At 59.8% G+C, this 16,934-nt stretch overlaps 1 protein-coding gene across 1 annotated transcript in view; it reads left to right on the top strand.

Annotated features, from left to right (window-relative positions):
* Positions 1-2,403: 2,403 nt before the first annotated feature.
* The window catches only part of LSS (lanosterol synthase), a gene marked incomplete at its 3' end in the record, with an annotated part of 40,928 nt that continues 26,397 nt past the window's right edge, over positions 2,404-16,934 (top strand). Inside the window, exons 1-14 of the mRNA XM_079705514.1 lie at positions 2,404-2,492; positions 2,957-3,125; positions 3,862-4,000; positions 6,050-6,158; positions 7,280-7,401; positions 8,785-8,881; positions 10,761-10,896; positions 11,176-11,284; positions 11,914-12,032; positions 13,332-13,429; positions 13,704-13,731; positions 15,398-15,454; positions 16,076-16,147; positions 16,391-16,441. Coding sequence (XP_079561640.1) covers positions 2,479-2,492; positions 2,957-3,125; positions 3,862-4,000; positions 6,050-6,158; positions 7,280-7,401; positions 8,785-8,881; positions 10,761-10,896; positions 11,176-11,284; positions 11,914-12,032; positions 13,332-13,429; positions 13,704-13,731; positions 15,398-15,454; positions 16,076-16,147; positions 16,391-16,441 — 1,320 coding nt within the window. The 5' untranslated portion in view covers positions 2,404-2,478. The remainder of the gene's footprint in view (positions 2,493-2,956; positions 3,126-3,861; positions 4,001-6,049; positions 6,159-7,279; positions 7,402-8,784; positions 8,882-10,760; positions 10,897-11,175; positions 11,285-11,913; positions 12,033-13,331; positions 13,430-13,703; positions 13,732-15,397; positions 15,455-16,075; positions 16,148-16,390; positions 16,442-16,934) is intronic.

The raw sequence follows: 16,934 nt of genomic DNA, 5'->3' as shown, positions 1-16,934 counted from the left end.
CCCTAATCTAAGTTGAAAGTTTTCCCCAAACCTTCTTCTCTACTTTAGAAATGACACTATCATATGCCCAGGTGTCCATGCCAAAAACCTCAGAGTCTTCCATGTCCCGTTTATTGGACATGCAGGAATTGGTAGGGTGCAAGTGGAGAGAAGCATTATTTTTTCTCATGACTCTCCCTAGAAACTCTTATCTGTGATTCTCAGATAGATTTTATAGGTTTCTCCTATCTTAGAATTTTTTTTTATTTTTATACATTTATTTATTTATTTATTTTTGGCTGTGTTGGGTCTTCGTTGCTGCGCGCAGGCTTTCTCTAGTTGCACTGAGCGGGGGCTACTCGTCGTTGCGGTGCTCGGGCTCCTCATTGTCGTGGCTTCTCTTGTTGTGGAGCACGGGCTCTAGGCGACAGGCTTCAGTAGTTGTGGCACGTGGGCTCAGTAGTTGTGGCTTGTGGGCTGTAGAGCACAGGCTCAGAAGTTGTGGCACACGGGCTTAGTTGCTCCGCGACATGTGGGATCTTCCCGGGCCAGGGCTCGCACCCGTGTCCCTTGCATTGGCAGGCAGATTCTTAACCACTGCGCCACCAGGGAAGCCTCCCTATGTTAGAAATTTTAAAAAGAGGATTATTGTTTTGCTCATAAAAAGCCCAGTCCAGTAAAATATCAAAACTCAAATTCTGCTCCAAGCGAAACCTATTTCCTCCCTTAGCTCGACCAGAGTCAGAGTTTGGGATGTCCATGTAGGCTGGAGCCCTTATTCCCATGCTTTGTGTTTCCACATTGGAGGGACGTCCCTGGAGAAAAACTTCCAGCCTTTTTCCCTCTCCCAGGGAAGTGTGAATTGGTGAATTTAGGAGAACAGACGGGGTTGAGCGTGCTCAGGCTCCTCTGGGTACACTTTCTGGGGTCAGTAGGCTGACAGGCACCCATCTTCTCGTTGGCACCTGGCCGCATGGTGCTTGGTTGGACAGCTCTGTGGAAGCTGCAGTTGTCCCCCTGGGCCAGAGGCTGGGAGGTATATGTGTCTGATTTAGAGGTGGAAGTAGCTAGCCATCTTGATCGTCAGTCTAAGCCATGTCTTCCAAACTAGTTTCTTCTCTGTAGCAAGGCTGGTATTTTGATTTCCAAACCTCTTATTGCTGCGTCTTCTTCATTGGTTTCTGAACTGGGATAGGAAGAGGCCAGGGTCCTTTACTGACCATCTAACAGCCTGATATTCCACTAGGGGAAGGTGTATGTGTGCTTTCTTCTGCAAACCCCTCCTTGCCCCCTGGCTTGCTGGGGTTCCTGGCATGGGGACAGGACTCAAGGGATGGGCACAGAAACACTCACCTAACCGGGGAAGCTGTGACCTGATGTCAGGGCTTCTGTGGGGAAGATGAAGAAATGGTGGGGCTGTGCGTGAGTTCCTGCAGAGCCACCTTTGGGACCTCAGTGTCTGCACAGTTTCCTCCAACTCCGCGGAGCCCCTGGCCCCTGCTGCACACCCTGCGACCACTTTATCCTCAACCCACCTACCCCCAGTCCTTTCAGCACATTCTCCATCTTTCTCTTGCTTCCCTTTACAGTCCAGGCCTTCCACATGTACTTCGCCGGGACCGCAAAACTGCAGGGCTCTCTCTGAGTGGCACAAGCTCTCCCAGTGTGGCTCCCTCCCAGGGCTTCGCACCGCTACCTCGAAAGCCCCACAGCAAAGCCTTCAGCCTGCCTCAAGAGGCACTGCCCCTCACCTGTCAGCCCCAGCCTGCCCTGCCCCTCCCGTCAGCCCCTCTCCTGCCCTCTCCCCTCCTGCCGTCTCTCCTCTCCTGCCGCCTCCTCTCTGGTGTCATCTCCCCTCCTGTCAGTTGCCCTCCCATCAGCTCTCTCCTGTCAGTTCCTCTCAGGTGCCTGCCAGCGCCCCTTGTCCCCCGGAAGCCTTTCTCCCGCGCGTCGCGCCCTCCGCGGGACCTCGCGGCCATGTCTCCCCTCACTCACTCACCTACAGCCTCTGGCCTCTCGCTCTTCCTCAAGGGCACTAGGCGCTCCCCAGACCTCCTCCTGCCTTCCGGCCTCGGGTGGGACCCTCCCCAAGTGTCATTCAGTCTCAGGCGTCCCCTGGTGGCCTCGTCCTGGCGCTTCGCCCCACAAGTTGCTCCGAGGCTAACAGACTCCGGCGGCACGCGTGACTGGCAGTCGCGTCCCTCCCGGCCTCGCCCAACCACCCAGTCCCGCCCACTCACCCAGTCCCGCCCCCTCAACGCCCCGCCCCCGATCCCGCTTCGTTCAATGTTCCTCGGCCCCGCCCCCACCGCTCAGACCGTCGCGCTCCACCACTGAGCTAGCCGGCCGCGCCCCGGACCCACCCTCACCGCGCTCCGATTGGCTGCGCGGGCATCTTCCCATCGCGTTCTCCGGTCTGCAGAGGCGAAGGCCTTTGCGGGCTGGTGGCTGGTCCGGTTGCGGGTGCAGGCTGAGGGGAACCGGGAGCGCGCGGCGGTCATGACGGAGGGCATGTGAGTCCCCGCGCCCCTCGAGAAGGGAGGGCGCGATGGGGGGCGCAGCGGAGGGGTCTCACTGGGTCGGGGGCTTCCAGCGAGGCTGCTGCGCCGTCCGGCCCCGCCCGCGGTCTGTGGAGACGTGCGGCACCGGCCCTGGGGGCGGTGAGGGGCGGGGAGGGGCACGCTCTCCTTCGGCGATGTCGCCCGGGGACCTCTGGGCCCGGGCCGGGGAGAGCCGGGTGGGGCAGGCGGTCGGGCTGGGGAGCGGGACGTGGGCGGCGGTCCCTGTGGCATGTGTCTGCTCTCCCGGAGAAATAATGGCGCGGTGTTTCGGTGCAGAAGCGCGCCAAGAGGGTTTTCATTTTGCAAGGTAAGGCAAACAGTGGTCTGCTCGCGGGTCGTTGGGGTGAAACGGGAAGGTCGTTGCGCCTCTGGCCTCTGACCTGGCGAGCAGGTCACTTGAGCATGATCGCTTCCAGGTGTCTGCGCCGAAGAGGGGGACCGTATAAGACAGAGCCTGCCACCGACCTCAGCCGCTGGCGACTCAGCAATGAGAGGGGGAGGCAGACGTGGACATACTTCCAAGGAGAGGAAGACCCTGGCCGGGGGCAGTCTGGCCTGGAAGCTCACTTACTGGGCCTGGACACCGTAAGTGCTGATTCTGCTCGCCACGTGCAGTGTCTGGGACGCCACCAGACCCCCGCCTGCCTCCCTTCTTAGCAGTGGGCACCAGCAGCCAGTAGGGAGCTTTAAGCAGCTCGATGTGAAGGGCGTTTTTTTCTCTGGTGAAACAGAAGGGATGTGTACTGTGCACCTGTGTCTCGTGTCGCCAAAGCTGTTTCCTACCAGAGTTAATCGAGGTAAAGATAGAGCATGAAGTGAATGGGCCCCTTTGCTTCAATCCCTTTATCACTAAGCTGTGTGTAAGAAACTGCTCTAACTTCGTTTTTGTTCAGAAAAAGAAGTTTCTGATCTAGTGAATTTCATAAGAGAAATTCAGTTAGTTAGAAAGTATGACGTAGAAATGGGGTCTCCCTGTCACTGTGCCATCCCATGGCCCCTGCCCGAGGGAGGCCTGAGTTCCAGGTCTGGGTGGGCATCAGTGCCTCGCCCCACACACTTGGGCACCTGCTTTATTCAAGATGTCTTGGAGAAGTTATGAAGAAATTTGCAAATGTGTTGGAACGCAGAACCATGAGAATGTGGAGCCATTCGTTTGCTAAGATTGGCAGTACCGTCCTCAGAGTTTTAGGCCTTTGATTGAAACAGCTGAAACTTTCAAAGCAATTCAGGTTTGTTACTTTGACTTGGTCTCCAAGTGCCAAGGGCTTCTCTGGCCTAGCTTCAGACCACTTAGCTCTCAACTCCTTTTTCTTCTTTGCAGAGGAGTTACTTTAAGGACTTGCCGAAAGCCCACACAGCCCGTGAGGGGGCTCTCAACGGGATGACGTTCTACGCCGCACTGCAGGCCGAGGATGGGCACTGGGCGGGTGATTACGGTGGCCCGCTCTTCCTCCTGCCAGGTAGGAAGGTGCTGTTGTGGCCTGTGGGCGAGGCCACCCTGGGACATCCTTGGCCTCTTGGCTTGATCTGGTTCAGGCCTTTGGTGAACGTCTACGGTGTGAATGCGTGAACAGGTGAAAAACCGGGAGCTCACATAGAAAAGGGCTGGGGAGGTTGCCCTGTGCCTGAGTTGTCCTGCTGTCGTTGCCAGGAGATGGGAGTGAAGGCTCAGCTAGCTAGCGTTCTGACAAAGGAAGCAGGGGGTGCTTTGGGGGCCAGGGGAGGCTCTTGAGTCCCAGTGCAGAGCAGGGGCAGCAGTGGAGGGCCTAGCCTATGCCAAGGTGCAGAGGTGGGCAGGAATCTTTTAAGTCCTGTGTAGGCAGCTTGTGTGTGTGAACTCACCTGAATTGTTGGCCAGGAGAGCTCAGATGGGACCTGTAGGTGCAGGTTGGTGAGTCGTAGGAGGACTGCAGTTGAAGCCCTTGGGTACTGAACTGGTTTGGCTAGACAAGTCTGTTCTGCATCCTGGGAATGTTTCTCTAAAGACATGCTCAGCTTTGTAATCCGGAAAATTCCCTGAATTTATGCAGAAGGACCTTTTCCTTTAGTGGGAGTAGCACTGGGAGTCCATCAAGCTCCCATCTCTGCTTTGACTCCAAGCCCTGCTGCCTCCTGGACTGTACAGCTTTGTATCTTCCTGACTAGGGACCCAGGGGCCTGGTCCTTGGGGGCAAGTCTTTGGGCTTTCTTCCCTTGGTCTGACCTGGAGCCTGTTGAGACTTTTCCCAGGGATCTTCATGGGGAAGCAGTGACTGCACTGGCTTGCTCTGACCCTGGGCAAGGTGACAGGACTTCACCATGCCTTGGCTGACTCATCTGTGATGTGGGGATGATGGGAATTGGGTTTGGTCATATGTGCATGGCACCAGGCACTCAGAGGGTGATTGGTCATGGGGACACTGCATTGGTTTGTGCTTGCTGCTGTAGCTCTGGGCTCAGCCTGCTGCCCCACCTGCTGTCTGCAGGCTGTAGGCTGGGGCTTTCCTCTCTCCCTCTGGACTCTGGACAGACCATCTTTCTCAGGTGGACACTGGCCTGTTTGGGGGTGCCGTCTCAGGGTTCTTCTATGGCTGGCTGAAGTTGGACCTGTCTTTTTCTGCTTTAATTTGGCAAATGCTCATGGATGTCATGACTCTGTGTGGCCCGTGTGGCATTGAGCATCACTGTGGTGATCACTGACTCTGGGGTTGGACCTCCTGGGCTCCAGCCCCAGCCCCACCACTTAGGGGCTGTGCCTCAGTTTCTTCGCCTGTAAAATGGGGAAGACCGGCTCTGCTTCCTGCTTGTGTGTTTCCCTGTCTTGATAGCATCATACCTGTTATGAAAGGAGATGGGCTTTTTTCTGTGAACCTCTGTGCTGTGTCCATATCTATCTGCCTTTCCAGAGTGTGTCTGTGTGGGTGTGTCTACTGGGGCTTCTCATGCCTCTGGCCATAGTTGGGCATCCATTCCGTGACACATTGTTGCTGGGGCCTGCCTGAGACCCCGCGTGCTCGGCGCCGTGGGCACGTGGCTGATGGAGCCTAGGCCAGGAGTAGGGTGGAGGGGTGGGGGGGTAGCCTGTGAACACCATGCTCAGGAGGGCTAGGCTGGGAACAGAAGGTTCTTTGTGGGTGACATTTATTGTTGTCCATCTTGCAAAGTGATGTGTGCTATTAAAATTAATAAAACAGGAAAATGTAAATGTAAGCGAGTAAACTACCCCATCCAGGGATGATCCGTTTAGTGTTTCTTTCCCAGTAGGCGTGTCAGTAGTGTGGGACCTTGGAGTGGCTGGGGGGACTCTGCACACCCCATGTGATACGTGTCACATGTGCTGTTGCTGCTGCTCCTGGGGCCCCAGTTCTAAAGTCCCTGACGGGGCCGGGAATAGTAGCCTTCCCAGGCTTGTTTCCACAGGAAGGAGACCCTAGCAGACGGCTGCCTGTTACCTGGGGTTCTCAGGAGGAATGGGGCCTGGCCTTAGCAGTGCTGAGTGCCTGCTGAGGAGTATCTTTTCTGCCGCACAGGCCTCCTGATCACGTGCTACGTGGCGCACATTCCTCTGCCGGCTGGATACAGAGAAGAGATTACACGGTACCTGCGGTCTGTGCAGCTTCCTGATGGCGGCTGGGGCCTGTGAGTCTGCCCAACCCTGCGTCGCTGCATGTGTACACGTGCACGTGCACACCTGTTCTTATGTGGGAGATGCACCTATCAAAGGGTGGGGTGACTGTAGCTCTGGCCCTGGGTGGGTGGGGAGAGCCTGTCAGAAGGGAAGTGGGCTGGAGGCTACATGCAGGCTGGGTCCGGGTTTCCCTGGGGCTCTCAGAATGGGCCTGTTCACTTTGCGGGCCTCGGTTCTGCAGCTTGTGTTGTAATGAGTTTCATGACTGATTGAGAGACTCCCGACACCCATATAGCACAGTGAAAAGCATTTGCTGTCATCGCTAAGGCAGAAGAAAATTGTCCTTGACCCTGGGATGGCAGCAGGGAGAGGCAGGCTGGGCAGTTCTCCCCATGTTTCAGCCTGCCTTTCTGTGGTGTCGCTCACTCTGGGAGCAGGGCCCTGTCCCAAGGTGGTCAACTGCCTGCCCACCTGGCTGTGGAGCCCTGGTGCTTCTTGTCCTGCAAGCAGGATGTGGGCCCCTCCTGGGCTGGCTAACTCCACACCACCAGCCTTCCTTACAGAATCCTAGGAGGACAGCTCAGCTCTGCTTGCCTCCTGGATGGGGTCGTGGGCATCTCGAGCTTCAGATCCCAGCTCTTTGCCATCTGGGTCCTGGGACAGACTTGAGGTCTCACCAGTGCCTTCGCCTGCCCTGGCATGCTGCCTCTGGAGCTTGCTCTGTGGGCCGTAGTGATGCAGGGTCTATTGATGGGCCACTGCCTGGGGTCATGTTGATTTAGGCATGGGAAGTAAATGGACAGGGACGGGCAGGTCCTGGAGGGAGGAAGTTTTGCCGTGCTCTGCAGCATGCGGGATCTTAGTTCCCCCACTAGGGATCGAACTTGCGCCCCCTGCATTGGGAGAACGGAGTCTTAACCACTGGACCGCCAGGAAAGTCACTTGAGGGCAGTGTTGGAACTGTTCAGTTGTCAAGGAGGTGCAGGAGCTCCTACTGGAGAATGGCTGTTCTGGATGTTTCTCGTGTTGTTACGTCATTCTTGATTTGCTGAGGAGATTTAACGGAAGCGTTGCTTAATTTCTTACAAGTGATGGAAGACGTCATTTTCTCACCTGTCTCCTGCTTCTGTAGGCACATCGAGGATAAGTCCACGGTGTTTGGGACTGCGCTCAACTATGTGGCTTTGAGAATTCTGGGCGTGGGGCCTGACGATCCTGACCTGGTGCGAGCCCGGAATATTCTTCACAAGAAAGGTACACCCTGCATAGCACGTGCTACGTAATAAGGAGTTCACGTTACCTCAGCATAATGAGTGCTCGAAAATGGGAAATAGAAAGGTGCACCTGCACTTCACATGCAGCAAAACACGCGAGCCAGGCAGGCGTCAAAGCAGAACAGGAGGAAACTGTCTAACCTTGCCAGTAAATTTTTAAAACACAAATAAAGGTCACCATATAACTCTGTTTGTTTCGCAAATGGGCAAGGACTCACGGACAACACGCTCGTGCGTTGCTTGTGGGAGTGCTCCTTCCCAGGGGGCAGCCTGGCCGCACGAGAGTGGTGGCAGCTGGTGGGGCTCTGCCTGCACCCTCCACCCTCGCTCTCCTGTGCGTCCTGTGGGGCTCCTGGGGTGACTCCCCTCCCCCCGCCCCGGGGAGGCCCTTCTCCTGCTCCTCCGAGAATATTCACTGCTCTTCTGCAGAGCCCGGTGCGTCTCGCCCGCCTGCCCTCCCCTCACGGACGTTCCTCAGTCTGCTCGCCCTCCCTGCTCTGTGCTCACACACAGGGGCTTCCCGTCAGCACCTCGAAGCCCCTTCCTGCTTCAGGGCTCCGCATGTGCCACTGTGTTTGCCTGGGATGTCCCACCTTCCACCCAGCCCTGCTGCCTCGGGGGCTTCTCATGCTTCGCCTGGCACCTTGCATGTCACTTCCTGACCTGCCACGTCGGGTGATGCCTCCTGCTGCGCTTTCTCATGAGCCTGCATTCTTCACACGTGTGTTGCTCTTGTAACAAATCCATCGTCAGCTTCTGGGCTCACTAGTGTGAGATCCCAAGGCGGATTTCTGGTTCCTTGTCTGGGAAGGAATGTCTTCAGGCCACGCTTCCCTAGTAGCTTTGTGGCTTCTTTGCCTTCTGCACACCTGGGTTTGGGGTGAGGCCTCCTTGTGAATCGTGTCCAGGATGGTTTTTCTGTGCTTGGGACCAGTGCTGCTGGGGGTGGCTCCAACATGGGGCCACAAGCATCCCCACAGCCACAGTCCAGATCCGTCTGCTGCGTGGGGACAGTGCAGCGCGGGACAGCCAGATGGACTCAGGAGGGAGAAGGCCGAGCGTGCACAGTTAACTCCCTCATCACCTCCAGGCCCGTGTGGACAGGGGCTGCCGTGTGCGCCTGGGCCTCTCACCTTCCCAGCTGCTCCTTCCCCGGGGGCAGGGGCCAGACAGGCTTGTTCTGGGGAAGACGTTGGTTCCATCAAGCAGCCCTGGTGTTGGGTGGTCCCGAGTGGTTCTGGAGCCTGCTTCTTGCGACAGGGAGAGGATCCTTAGCAGGCCTGCCTTTCGAAGGGGATCTGACTCCTGAGGGTCTCATGTTCACAGTCAGAGGCAGGTGATGGGGCCTGTTCTCTCCTCACAGGTGGCGCTGTGTTCATCCCCTCCTGGGGGAAGTTCTGGTTGGCTGTCCTGAACGTGTACAGCTGGGAAGGCCTCAACACTCTGTTCCCAGAAATGTGGTACGCTTCCCCATCTACAGTCACCACTCTCTTAGCGAGTAGAGTGACGCCACCCTCGGTCACTTGCTGCCTGTTAGTCAGATGAGGGGCTGTCCGTTCAGTGGAGTGGGGTGGCGTTAGGCTCCTGGCAGAGCCCCTGCTTGGCTGAGTCCTACAGACGATAGGAGAGGGTTCCCGCTTGGGCAGGAGGGAGGGAGGTGCCTTGGCGTTGGGCCATGTGGCAGGTGGGTGGGGTCCTGCCTGGCTGGTTACAGAACCTCTGGTGTGGGGCGTGATGCGCTGCCTTTGTTGCATAGATGCCTGTGACTGTGTCTTGTTATGGACATTTTGAGCATCTATAGAAATAAAGGAAAGGAGGTGACAGCCCATGCAGCCCTCCCCAGCCCAGTGCTGGGTGTGCCGTGCTGACTGTCCCCCTTGTCTTTTTTGCTAGTGAATGTTAAAGTTGATCACAGACATTCTGTTTCCCCTGCGAACTCTTCAGTGTGTGTTTTTAAAAGATAAGAATTTTCTTTCAACAGAACTACAATATTGCTTAAAAACTCAGCAAAATTGACATTAATTCCATATTGTGTGATACTTATAAGCCAGAGATTTTAAACATTTTGTGAATAACTAATGAAATCTCTGGACATGTGTCCCGAATACATTCATATACATATAAGTACCCCAATATCACCTTCAGGAGGTGAGGTCCTTGGAGCAGGGAGCTGTCAGGGAGGTTGGGGGGCCCTTGCGCTAGGGGACTTCGGTAGAGGAGAGGTGCGAGGTGAAGGGGCCGATCAGGAGATGACAGCAGGGGCCTGATGAAAGGGCCGACGGCCCAGCCTCCACTGGGGCAGCCCTGCCCAAGGCTGGCCACTCTGGAAGGGGCGGGAAGTGGTCTGGGGCCATTCCAGCGTTCCTCACCGGTGGGCCTGCCCGCTGGACCTCGGACCCACCCGGTGTGTAAGGAGCCGCAGAGGAAGGCACGGAGCAGGCGCTGGGAGGGGTGTGGTGTCAGAGGCGGGTGTGGGGGACTGCGTTGGCTGCATCCCCGCACTGCAGGGCCCAGGCCGTGGTTGCTGGGCCTCTCGGTAACTAGGGCACTGCTAGTCTTGGCGGAAGTTGTTTTGGAGGGCATAGGTTAGAGTGTAAAGGGCAGGGGTGTGCAGGATAAAGGACCAGAGACCCTGAACCGCTTCAGCTACAGGAATGCTGGAAATGTTACCCAAAATGTAGCAAACGCCCTTTAAGGTGAGTGGAGGAGCCCTCAAGTGAGTGAGGCCAGGGGTGGTGGGGCTGAGGACACCCGCCCAACCCTTACGCCTGGGAGCAGGGGAGGTGGGCTCGCCTGCACGTGGCCTCCCCTCTCACTCGAGGACCGAGGCGAAAGGGGCGGGTTGAGAAAACAGCCCAGGTGCGCCCCTACCTGGGAGGCTGGCAGAGCTGTGCTCACGTCAGGCTGCATATCTGGGTGAAGCACAGCAGAGGTAACGATCAAAGACACAGGCCTTGAGAAGTTGTGGCAGTCCTGAAGGGTTTTAGGTGAACTTTTTATTTTGGAATAGTTTTCAATTTCCAGAAAAGTTGCAAAGATAGTCCAGAGCGTTTCTGTAGACCCCTCACTCAGTATCTCCGTGATTAACGTTTTTGTTACTGTGGCACGTTTGTCACAACTGGGAACCCACAGGCAGTCCTCACCGTTTAGGAGCCAAGTCTTCTGGCTTTAGGAGGCGCCTGGTGAGCCAGGAGAAGTTGTCAGCTTCTGTGGGCTGAGCCCCTCAGGAGCACGGCTGTGCCCACTTGGGCCGGAGACAGCCGTCCACTCCGTGTTCAGGCTTGAAAGGGCCCCGGGCTGCAGTGTTGGGGGGGCCCTGCTGACATGCTGTCCTGCCAGGCTGTTTCCTGACTGGATGCCCGCGCATCCCTCCACCATCTGGTGCCACTGCCGGCAGGTGTACCTGCCCATGGCCTACTGCTACGGCACCCGGCTGAGCGCCGAGGAGGACCCGCTGGTCCAGAGCCTCCGCCAGGTGAGCCTGACCACGTACGCCCGCTCTCAGGGGTCCCCACGGAGCTGAGAGCCCGACAGAGTGGAGCCTCCACCTCCTGTCCCTAAATGACTGCCTGGGGGCTTGTGCAGTGGGATGGGCTGCAGGGCACCTGTGAGCAGAGGCCAGGCCCCAGTGTGTCCCCGGGAAGCAGCCCTGACATGGGGCTTGGGGAGCAGGGTGCTCATTGGGGCCTGCCCTCGGGAGGGCAGGCAGAGGAGGGTACGGGCAGGTCTGGGACTGAGGCACTGCCGCCCTCAGGAGCTCTACGTGGAGGACTACGGCCGCATCGACTGGCCAGCGCACAGGGACAGCGTGGCCCCCGATGAGCTGTACACGCCGCACAGCTGGCTCCTCCACGTGGTGTATGGTGGGTGCCCCCAGGGGCTGGCTGGGCCCCCCGGGGGTCAGTCGACACCTAAAGTGACAGGGAACGCGGAGGGACACGGCCCTATGATGAGTCCTGGCATTGGGGTCCTGTGGGCACAAGGGGGCTGGCCGTGCACATCTCGTGTCCAGCAGACCCACCTGGGGCTCAGGCTCCTGGACAGAGGATTCGGAGCCCAGGGCCTTGAGGGGCCGGTGGTTCCTCCTCAGTGGGAGAGAAGGGGCGGGACCCCACGAGGCCAGTCCAGGCCCGTCTCCCGTGGGTCCTCCTGGCTGCTCAGAGCCGAGTGGCCTCCCCTTGGAGCCTGGCGGGTGCTGTGTGCGCAGGCGGCCCCGCTCCCCCTCATTCATTCATTCGTTCCCTCACTGGTCCTGCAGACGGGCCCTGGGGTGGGAGCCGGGCCCCGCCCTGTCGGCACTGGGAGGCAGCACGCTCGGCACGGCTGCGGGGGCCACAGGGCAGCACCAGGACGCCAGGGAGGGGGCTGCGAGGGGATGGCAAGGGGGGGCCCCGAGACGGGCCGTCGTGGGCCGACCGCCCTGGGGGGGCTGTGCTGGGGCCGGGACTCCTCTCCGTGTCTGGTGCCTGTGGACGCCCCCCCTCCCTCGCAGCGATCCTCAACCTGTACGAGCGGCACCACAGCGCCAGCCTGCGGCAGCGGGCCATCCAGAAGCTGTACGAGCACATCGCGGCCGACGACCGCTTCACCAAGTACCTCAGCATCGGCCCGGTCAGTGCCCCTCGCGCACTGGGCGTCTGGGCCTGGGGCGGGCGAGGACTGGGGGCGGGTTGCCCAGAGGCCTGTGTCTGTGGAGCTGCGCGTGGGGGTCTCCCTGGAGGTGAGGTCTCCCGCTGGAGGCTGCCACACCTTTACGTGGGACGTGGGCCTCTGATCCCCCAGGACCCCTGTGCTTGGCCCGCCCTCCCGTCCCACCACCTGGTGTGTCTGGAGCACTGCTTCTTGAGGCCGCCTCCTTAGGTCTTTCTGGCCGGTGGGGTGGGCTGCTTTTCCTCCCCCGGTCCTCTCCCCTTCCCCACCCTAAGAACCCACCATTTGCCTTTCTCCTATGGGGTTTGCAGGACCAGGGTGCTTGCGTTCCACTCCCGATTCCTGTTGAGGCTGGGGGCTCGAGACTGGCTTCTCGGAGCCTCTGGGCTCCTGACTCTGCTCTGCCCCGTGGGGCTGTGAGCCCGGGCGGCCAGTGCAGGGTCGGGAGGCTGGCCTGCAGCCTTAGGGCACTGGGTGCAGGAGGCAGCGCTGCAGCGAGCCTCGGGCGGCCGTGACCGTGGCCGCCGTGCTGGGTCAGCCCACGGCTTCTCTGTGTGAGCCCAGTGGGCGCAGTGTCCACAAGCCCCACGCGTGACCCTGCTCCCAGATGTTTTCGAGGCCGGGTGGTACCCGGGGGACGTCCACTGCCACCGCCCCACCGAGGGGCCAGTTGTTTCCCTTTCAGCGCCAGGGGATTCTGTGTGGGCTCTGACCTAACGCTGCATAAAGCAAGTTAGAAATGCGCTGTAATCGGACCTTGGCCTAGGAGGTCCCGGGGTGGGAGAGCTGGGCCTCTAGAACACCTGCTCTGAGCAGTCAGGCCCTGCGCTGCTGGTCTCGCCTCCGAGTCGCTCCGTCTGTCCTGTGGCCCTCAGCCCTATCCTCCGTCCCCTGAGTTATCTCAGGCAGCTCAGGACACACCACACCCACGTGCCCACTCAGGGGTCCCCGCCTTGCCCGTCACCCTCGTGGCGGTTCTGCTCACTAGCTGGCTGGGCTCCCGTCACCTCTACGGGTCACCCTGTCTTTTCCCTGCTGCCGTCTCCCTCCCTCCTTGGCACACGTGCCTTGGCCCATTCCCACCTTTCCCAGGGCAGGGCTGCAGCCTGGTAGCAGTGAGTGCTTGGGAAAGCGGTTAGAACAGAAGGCCTGGCCTGCAGCAAGGCCGTGCTGGGGCCTCGGTGGGGTAGGGCTGCGGCCCTCCAGCCCGGGAACCCCGGCGGGTGTGGAGCAGAACCGTGACAGGGCTGTCTCCTCCAGATCTCGAAGACCATCAACATGCTTGCGTGCTGGCACAGGGAGGGGCCGGCCTCCTCCGCCTTCCAGGAGCACTTGTCCAGGATTCCCGATTACCTCTGGTGAGTGTGGCTGGGAGGGCGTGGCCCTCGGGGAGGGCGTGGCCCTCGGGGAGGGCGTGGCTGAGAGCCTGAAGGCCAGCGTGTCCCTGCAGGGAATTCTGTGTTTGAGGGAGGCCTATTCCCCTGGTGGGCCCTCCACACAGCTGGGTGGGGGGGTGGGAGCTGTCCTCACGTGTCCCCTGCTGCGTGGGCGCACTGCTCTTGGGACACGGGCTCTGGGCCCCTGACTTCCGGCTCTGCCCTTGGTCCCTGACCTGGACTCTTCTCCTCACAGGCTGGGCCTCGACGGCATGAAGGTGCAGGTAAGGGCTGTAGGGCCGCAACTGCTGCTTCCTCGCAGCCGTTCCTGCCTTTTGGGTTTGTTAAGATCCCAACTCACTCCTCCCGACATGTTCTGTCAGTGTGTGGCCAGTGGCTGCAGGTCCCCCTTGTCCCACATCTGAGGGGCACCGCCGGGCACCTCCTGGGTGTGTGCTGTCTGGCAGGGATGCTGACAGGCCCTGGGTGGGTGGTGGGAGAGCTGAGGGCCTGCAGCCACACCACAGGAGCAGTCTGTACACCAAAGTCATTCAGAGCTGCAGCTCGGGGCGGGGCGACAAGGGCCATGGTGGTTCTCAGACGCCAGCCCAACTGCTGCTGGACAGCTGATCTCACAGCTCGCATGCTGGGTCTGGTTAGCGGGGTCAGGACAGCAGCAGGATGCGGTCAGAGCAGAACCCGTGCCTTCTGCTGCCCCCTGAGCTGAGCATCCCAGAGGTACCCCCTTCAGAGTCCTGAGACACACTCCCTGTGGCCCCTCTCCGCGTACACCGCACCTCTGTTTTGTACCATTTGCTGGTTTCCAGTGTCTGGATGTCGTAGATGCTGTTCCCCCAGCTTACGTCCTGTGCGTGTCCCTGGGGGTGGGGCTCCTGGGTCACTGGGCAGCCTGGGCTGACCTGGTTCTGTCCCGGCTGCAGGGGCCCTGGGGTCAGCGAGCCGGGAGCTGTAGGGCTTTTGTCTCCTGTCACTCAGTGTGCAAATGTGGTGCCTCCAGCAATGTCCTTGGGTCACACTGACCTCTGGGCCCTTTGGGACGAGTGCACGTGGGCCCAGCCCCGCCCAGTGCAGACCACCCCCGCCAGGTGCCCTTGCCCGGCGCACTTGAGCCCCACTTCCAGCTCCCTGGCCCCCACGTTGCCAGTCTTGCGTGAAAAGATTCCTGAAACACGTGAAGTGGAGGGGGGTGACGAGCCCTCATGTGGCTCCCCACCCCCTTTGACACCTCCAGCCCTGGAGGTTACGAGGGCTTCTGGTCCTGACAAAACTGCCGTGCCATCCCCGCTGAGTTCACGGCAGCCCCCGGTGGGGTTTTGCTGTGTGTTCAGTGGTGTCAGGGTCCAGTCCGGGAGGCTGATCCTCGCTGTCGCCTTTGTCCTGCAATCTCCCGGTGCCCTTCTCTCCTGGGTCGTTTGTCCCTAGCAAGTCTACCTTCTGCCAGCTCTGCACCCCAGAGTTTCTGCAAACTGGCGGTTCGGCCCTGAGGCTTGATCCGGTTCAAGTCTTTTTGGCCAGGCGCTGTGTGTGTTCTTCCCACACATTGTCCCACCAGGCTGCAGTGTCTCGTGTCCCTTAGTGCCACCGATTGGTCTGGGCTCCGTGCCAGTGGGCAAGCAGTGGAGGCCATGGCAGTGGTCATCCAAATCCTGGAAGTGCTCTGAGGAGCCCTGTCCTGGCTGGTGGCCTGGTGAAGGCAGGTGGGGCCGCCTGACCCACGGCTCCTTGCAGGACCAGCCCCTCTGAGGGCCTCGTGGGCTTTAGGGGTACAGAGCCCAGAGCCCGGGGTGAGGAGTCTGCTGGACTCCTACCTCTCTGTAGGAGCTGGTGGATGCCCCTGCACCCTTCCTTGGCCCTCTAGGCACCCATCGGATCTGGGAAGTTGGGGTGGGGGTGGGCGGTGGCTGCTGTAGTGCCGTCCTCTCTGCACAGGGTACCAATGGCTCGCAGATCTGGGACACCGCGTTCGCCATCCAGGCTCTGCTGGAGGTATGTGGCTCTGTCCCTCCTTCTCCAGCCCCCACCTGCCCTTCCTGTGTGTCCACCCCTGCATCCAGCCGGACACGGCACCTGCCGGCCCTGACCCTTCGCTTACCTGGGCTCCGAGACAGTGGTCTTGCCTGGCAGCTCTAGGTGTGGGGCTGGCTTGAAGTCTTCAGGGGCAAGGAGCCCTGTGAGGGCTGTTCCCGGGGTGACGAGGTGGTGGGGTCTTCTGTAAGGGGGCGCGGGCTCCAGGCTGTTCTCAGTGCTCAGATTGCTCGCTAGGGATACTTTTGAGCATGTACTAGAGAGAAACAGGAGCGTGTTTTTATGCTGGTGGGAATGAGGTTGGCAGGATTTGGGGAGGAGTCTGGGCCACGTGGGGGCCTGCCTTAGATGGGCAGGGGCCCTGTGGGCACAGGCTGGGGCTAGGGCCAGGGGGTGTGGACCATCTCTTCTGCCGTCGCTCCACCATGTCTTTCTGACCTGGCGGCAGAAACCCGAGCGCCCCGAGACTTGGGTGGGTTTGCTCCCGGTTCCCAGTGGTGGCCGGGTATCACCAGCGTCGTCCAGGGACCAGCCACGCACAGGCGTGTGCTGGCTGGCGGCTCACCCCCTCCTCTTTCCCAGGCGGGTGCACAACACAGACCAGAGTTTTCGTCCTGCCTGCAGAAGGCTCATGAGTATCTCCGGGTCTCGCAGGTGAGACCAGGCCTGGTCTGTTCCTCGCACAGGCGGGGTGCCCCTCCAGCCCGGGGCGTCCCCTGATTGTGGGTGGGGGCAGTGGGCCACGTGGGCGCTGCCTGGAGGGTTCCCACTGGCACTGGTGGCTGAGAGGGCGGCGGCACTGGGTCCCTACGTGTCCTGCTGTGCGGGCCCGTCCCTGCGCGGGGTCGCGTGCTGTGGTGGTGACGTGTTCCCTCCTGCCCCTCGGATGCTCACCAGGTCCCAGACAACCTCCCTGACTACCAGAAGTACTACCGCCAGATGAGCAAGGTACCGCGGCCAAGCCCGCCTGCCCCGGTTAGCCGGCCTTGCCCTCGAGGAGGGCTCTCTCCCCGGCTTCCTGTTCTGATAGAGGCACAGTGCGGGGTTCCACTGATGTACCCAAGATATTCCTGACTGCAGAGTTGTGCATAAATGCAGTAGCTGAGCTCTGTGGGCTTCACCCCGCCATGTCACACACTGTGCACTCAGTAGCACATGCAGACATTAAATAAGCTGTCAGAACATGAACGGCAGTGATGAGGGGAGGAGTGGGGAGGGCAGTTCTCGCAGCGCGTGGGGGCGTGGACATGGCCATGGCTGCGTTCTCACAGCGGGTTGCTTGTGCCCGTCCCACAGTAGAGCCTAAAGGTGGTGACGGGCAGAGGCTGCAGTCCTTGTGCTGGAAGTTGGAGGCCGTCCACATGTGTGTGGCTTGGGGCTGGGGCTGTACCTCCGCTGTGGATGGGCCTTGGCTCTGTGCAGGCGTGCGAGGCACCATGGC

Source organism: Hyperoodon ampullatus (assembly GCF_949752795.1).
Source record: "Hyperoodon ampullatus genome assembly, chromosome: 5".
NCBI lineage: Eukaryota > Metazoa > Chordata > Mammalia > Artiodactyla > Ziphiidae > Hyperoodon > Hyperoodon ampullatus.
The sequence above is the reverse complement of the archived record's forward strand: the minus strand, read 5'-3'. Positions and strand labels throughout refer to the sequence as shown.